A 6,215-nucleotide genomic window follows, 5' to 3' on the forward strand; every position below is an offset into this window, starting at 1 on the left:
AGATAAAGTCTAAATCAAGTCTCAAGAGCCCCACGAAGACACTTAAAATTTATTTTAATTGAAAAGCAGTCAAAGCTGATTCTTAAAACTTTACCAGCCATCAATTATAAGACTTCAATGATTATTGATGACTTTATACGGGAAAAAGGTCCTTGAAAGCAGTTAATATAAAAATGACCTACTCCCTTTAATGATTGAGCCAAAGTAGAGCTGACAGCTGACACAACAAATTAACAGTAAACTAATCACCAACAAGTTTTGGGACTGATTAAGCATGCTTTGTGTGTCACTGTGTTAAAAATGTGTTTTGGCTTCCCAAAACTAAACATTATGGTTGGGAAGGTTGCTTATGATGAGTATTTTACACAATTTCCTGACCATTTATAATTAAATATTTTTAGGGGAAGCTGCTGTTGCTTTCCCTATCTTTATTTATTGTTCTGGGATTTTATCAGCTTCAGAAGTAAAGTCTGAAACTTTGCCACGAGTACGGTTCTAAAAATCAAACAGCCCACTTGCCGTGCGAGCTGCATAATTGTCCCCTTTAATGTCCAGTTTCTCATCCGGTGTCCACCTGTAAATTTGAAGCACTGGCTCTAGAAGAGATAACTGGTGCGTGACACGCACATGCAAGAATGTGAGAGGAAAATGCTTCCTTATGTGTCCTTTGTAAATATATCTTTAAAGAGTCAGCTGCACCAAGCTGGGCAGGCAAAGAGGGCAAAAGTGGGGTTTTTTTGTTTGTTTTGCAAGGAGTTCCCTCTAGTGGAGAAGCAAAATCCTGCTCTAGCTTGTAATCTACAGTCCATAAATGTATTCATAAAGCTCCAAAAGACATACTTTACAACTTATTTCTTTAATGTACCAGAGTACAATCTGTCATACAGATTTAATACAGAATACATCAATCCCTTGCTTGAGTTCTCCATTTAATATTAAATGTCTGCCTCAGTTTGTCATTAGCAGTCTTTTTCTCACTTGTGCTGAATGTAAAAACCACCATCACATAAAATAGAACAATCTGACACAACTCCTTACCATTGAAAAATAAATAAATCACTGTAAAACAAACTAAAATATTCCAGGAATGGCATCTGTGTGTCTGTGGTAAGATGCTTGCCTTCATAACTCTGAATAAAGTCAAAAAATTAAAAAAAAAAAAAAAAAAAAAAAAAAAGGCCAACCAAGTGTTGCTGGCCAACCCAAGCATGACAAAAAAGGCAAATATAGATTAACATAAGTGAAAGCTTTACTGTATGTACATATAATTAATTATGTTCCATGTGTGACATATTTTTGATAGATTCAACATCTCAGATTCTCTATCAAGATACATGCAGTTTATACTGTATGTAAACAAAATAGAAAAGCACATCTCATCCTCACAACAACTCTCAGCTGTCTGTATTTTACCACAGCTAGGTGAAACAGATGCACACGACAAGCCTGACAATGGCAAAAGGCAGATGTGTACATGGCTCCTGAAAGAAGGAAAATGGTGACGTGTTTTGTCGTTCGCTTCTCCGACAGTCCATAAAGTTGGGTGCACTTTCTACTGTTTGATGTGTGGTACTCTGCACCGCCATTTCTTCTTTTTAACTTCAGCAAGGAATTCACAAAAGGCCTAGAGGATAAAGAGGTGAGGACTTCCTCTCACTGATATTGTCTGTAGTCTCCAAAGGGAGAGGTGGGCATGGGAGCAGGGGCAGGTTCCTCTGCAAACTGAGGTCCTAAGGAGGAAAAAATAAAACTCAGAGTGAGATCGGTGCCAAAAGTCTAAAAGAGCAAACTGATGAATCAAAAAGACTTCCCAAAGGTCCTCACTGACATATGACGACTGAGTGTTTTTTTCCAATTATTTAAAAACAGTCACAAATTAAAATAGTCAGTTTCTTCAGAAAGCTGACTCAATCTTCAAATATTCGCATTTTGCCATAACTGTAGTATCATCACTGATAAACACTGTTTCAGAATAAATTTTATAATTTGATAATTTTTGTCCCACAATTCAAACACAAGCAGTAAAATTTAGAAAATTTGCAGAAGAATCAGATGAGATTTATCACACATATTAGACCTGATGTTTATAATCCATGCTACTGTGTGGTGACTGAATACTGTTTTCGGCAAAGCATGTGAGCAAGCTGGGGGTTGACTAACACTCCTAAAGTACAGTCAACAAAGATAAACATATCAGGTGCTGGGCAACAAGAGGTGAAGTCGCAGTACATTCAGTGTTTTTTTTCTTTGCCGCAGTCATGTCATCTTTCATCTAAGTATTCTTTCACGCCTGATGGCTTCTGGTGGTTAGGTAGACTTTTATGTACAGTAATTTATCACAATGGGTGCTCGTTACATAAAACACTCTTCAGTCTCTTTCACTGAATTTATAAAAAGATCACCAAAGTATTACTCACCAGTTGGAAGCTGTGAAGAGGCAAACCTAGTAAGCAGGATTCCAGCGCCCTCTATCAATGCCAGCAGGATACCCCCCATGGCGGCAGAGCCAAACATGGCTACCGGTCCATCTATGGACAAACCAAGGGCATTAATTGACTAAAATCACATAAAACATTCATTTCTGCACTTAAAAGGTATATTCAACAAGACTGAGATGGTACTGTTTGTTAGAAAATGTTCCCACCATCAATTTTTGTATCAGTTTTATTCCACTATTTTTGGATACAACTTATTATAATCCATTTCAATGAAAGGTATATAGCACAAGTGTTTTCAAACTACTTTCGGCTGCTCACCATTGTCGGGCAAATGTGTAAACCACTTCTGTCTATTCAATCTTTTGTTAAAGTTGTTCAGAATTATATGAGGACCCCACAGTCCCTGTACAAATAAGCTTCAAGTTTTTCTGCTCCAGTAAAGTAAGCAAAATGACCAGAAAGTGATGCAAAAACGAATCTATAAATAGAAGTAGACAAAAATGAAAACATGCAGACCAGTTACAAGAATCAACAACTCCATTTCCTCATACTGATTGCAGGAAAGTCTGAAAACTGGGTTTACTGGACCAGCTGTTGCAGGTTTTGTTTCTTTTTTAAGAAACTCCCACAAGAAGCCACTGAAGAAAAAAGCCTGAAAATCTCACACTCAGGAGGGGTTGTAATAAATGTGGACATGCATGTGAAAGCACATTTGCTGTTTGTATGAGGTATGCAAGTTTTCTGTTGACTACTCACTTCTTGCAGCAAGAATAGCTCCTGTCATGGCCCCACTTGTTATTGAGTTCCATGGATCCTCCTTCCCTCGCACTTTTACTAAACCACAGTCAATCATGGAGAAGAGGCCTCCCCATACTGCGAAGCTACCTGCAACACGCCAAAGATTTGCATCAGCTGAAGAAGTTATCATTGAAGATACGCTTGTCACTTTGTCAAGCAATCACCCGCGTCACATATTTACATAAGTGACTTCTACCACTAACACACTTCAACAGCAAATAAAGTATTAATAATTCTGCACACAGATTATGCCTTCAGGCTCCAATAGCAGCTTATTTAATTAAACGATAATTACTTTAATATACAAAGTTGAAATATTTCCCAAGATTAATTTGTCACCATCGGAACTGCAGACGATGTACAACATGCTGCTGACTACAGCCCATGTTCTTTACAAAGGAAGAGAAATGACCTTTGAAACAGTTCAGCAATTGTTCTTACCCCCGAGCTGTGGGGCTCTGGTCTTGATAGCAGTTAAGCTACCCCTCATTCTGTGGCTCATCCCCTACAAAAAAGAGAGACAAAAAACATGCATCAGTGGAAATTCACTGTCAGGTCAGGATTTCTGAGACCAAAGATTCAGAATTTTCAGATTATGACTAATAACATAAGTTGAAAAAATTGTGGGTCTTTGAAATTCAGGTTGGATTAAAAAGAAAATTTCCTGTTTACAGGAACAGAAACACTGCTTTATCATCGAGTGTCTTTGAGTGTGACACTGACCCCAAGGACAGTACCTTGAATGTCAGCTTTGACTGAGGCCAGAAAACAGTCCTTGAACTTACCGAGGGTGCATTTCTGAAGCCTTTCACTGCCTGAAATATTCCTCCTCCAATAGCTCCCATGGTGAAAGCTCCCCCACAGTCATCCACAATCCTCCAGGGGCTAAAAGCAGAACACAGACATTTTAGTTTGTTTAAGTTAATAATGTCATGACATTTGAGATCTCTCATTGCATGTTCATAACAATCTCTTAATGTTCCCTGTAAGTCTAAATTAATCCAAAGGTAAAGGAAGAAGAACTAGTTTATTACTGGTAATATGACAATAAGATATAGGTCATCTGAAAACTCTAAAATCTAACTATACACACACACAGACTTGGCCTTTGAGAAGGAGACCGGTGTAACAGTGAAGCTGTGAAGAGTAGTCAGAGGAGTTTAAATATATCCAAAAGCAACCGACAGTGCACAAGAGAAGTGAAGAAGAGATTCAGCAGGGTGGTGGTGATGGAGACTAGTGTCAGCGCTGATTTATGACAGAAGCAAGAGTGAAAGGGAAGGTTTACAAAAGAATAGTAATGAGACCTGCTGAGATGTATGATGAGCAGACAATGGCACTAACAAAAAGACAGGAGGCTGAGCTGAAGATGTTAAGATTTCCACTGGCAGTGAACTAAGAGAGAATGGACGGGATTAGAAAGCTCAGTTTAAACAGAAACTAAGTTTGAGAGGCAAGGCTGAGATGGTCTGAACGTGTGCTGCGGACGGTTAGTGTGTATATATTTGACAAAAAAAAAAGATGCTGAATATGGACCTGCCAGACATGAGCAGAAGCAGAAGCCCTCAGAGAGGGGCAATGTAGTGGAGGAGGACATGCAGAGGGTTGGTGTGACAGAAAACGATGCTAGGGATAGGGTGAAATGGAGGCAGACGAAGAAAAACACACGTACGCGTGAACGCACACAAACTCACAGGGTCACTCTCTCTGTGTCCTATGTTAATAACCACCTCTGAACCAGCGTAAAACATGAAGTATTACAGCATTACAACATTTTGTTTGTTTGAGCAGTAAGGATTATACTTCACATGACCGCATCTCAAATTTAAACAAACAGACTGCACGTTTACTTCTCACATACGACTTTATTAGAAAGGGTTTACATGGTTAGATGGTTGCATACAATGTAATATGACTTCTGGTCAAAATCAGGAAAATGTAACCGTTTTAAATAATGTATGTAAAACTGGATCTTCTATTTACTCATAGCCATTCGTTTACGTAAACAGATGCACTACATCTTAAATCACGAAACGAACATTTTGCAGTGATATTGAAGGACAGTAACCTTGTGTCTCGTGTTTCTGACCATTAGTATGCGATCTTAAATTGTTATTAAAAGCTGGCCAAAATACTTAAAAACACAAGTGGGAGAAAAACAGCGAACCAGGCCAACCTTTTTGAACTTTTAAGAAGTTTATTTAGTTCACGGTTCTTATAAATTAAACCTAAACCAAAATAAGCATACACGAGGACAGCCACCGAGAAAAAATGTATGTATTTGTAAAAGCATTTATTTTAAATCCTCAGTGACGCTGTTAAAAGTTCATAAACTATTTGAACAGGACATGTCTCAAGCTAGCTGAAGCCATCAGGCTGCAGTCTAGATAGCGCACAAGTAGCTAATCCAGCTAGCTTACTTGTGCGCCAAAGCAAAATAATACTAAAATAACTACTCCAACTTTTCCCGAATGGCTACCAGTATGCGGTTACAATAGATGTTATATGCCTTTTTTAAGCACCGGTTTGTGGGGTCAGTAAATTTAAAGCAATGACATGTGGCAATAAAACCGACAAGGTCACAACGTGACTTAGCCGTCCCGACGCAGTGCTCGCTCAAACTACCTTCACTTGTGTATGCGAAGTTAGCATTTCTGCTAACGGCAGCTAGCCGGCCGGTTTCGAGGTGTTTCGGTCGTGTCACGTGATATAAAATAAAAACATTAAACACAACTAACATGGCATGTATTCAAAAACGCAGCCCACTGCAGTACACGCTGAAACGGTGTGGGAAACGGATTAATTTTAATTTTAGGACTCACCACGGCTCTCTGGCATACTCCTCCATTTTGTTCTTTGCTGTTCCGCCTGACGTAACGATTATCGAACACCTGACGTAACGACACTATAGAGACAACGTCATTTATTAAAGGAAAAGAGCATGCAGGGACGAAGGATGAGCTTCAGGCTGCTGTCCTG

General features: G+C 39.0%; 1 protein-coding gene across 1 annotated transcript; it reads right to left on the reverse strand.

Moving 5' to 3' along the window:
- Positions 1–837: 837 nt before the first annotated feature.
- timm17a (translocase of inner mitochondrial membrane 17 homolog A (yeast)) lies at positions 838–6,215 on the reverse strand. Its single transcript, XM_012918185.3, has 6 exons — positions 6,059–6,215; positions 4,022–4,121; positions 3,678–3,741; positions 3,195–3,323; positions 2,418–2,528; positions 838–1,730 (listed from the first exon to the last, which is right to left on the reverse strand). The coding sequence occupies exons 1-6, from the start codon at positions 6,082–6,084 to the stop codon at positions 1,654–1,656; spliced, it is 507 nt and encodes a 168-aa protein (XP_012773639.1). The 5' UTR covers positions 6,085–6,215; the 3' UTR covers positions 838–1,653.

The sequence above is a fragment of the Maylandia zebra genome, linkage group LG5, assembly GCF_041146795.1.
Source record: "Maylandia zebra isolate NMK-2024a linkage group LG5, Mzebra_GT3a, whole genome shotgun sequence".
In the NCBI taxonomy this organism is placed as follows: domain Eukaryota; kingdom Metazoa; phylum Chordata; class Actinopteri; order Cichliformes; family Cichlidae; genus Maylandia; species Maylandia zebra.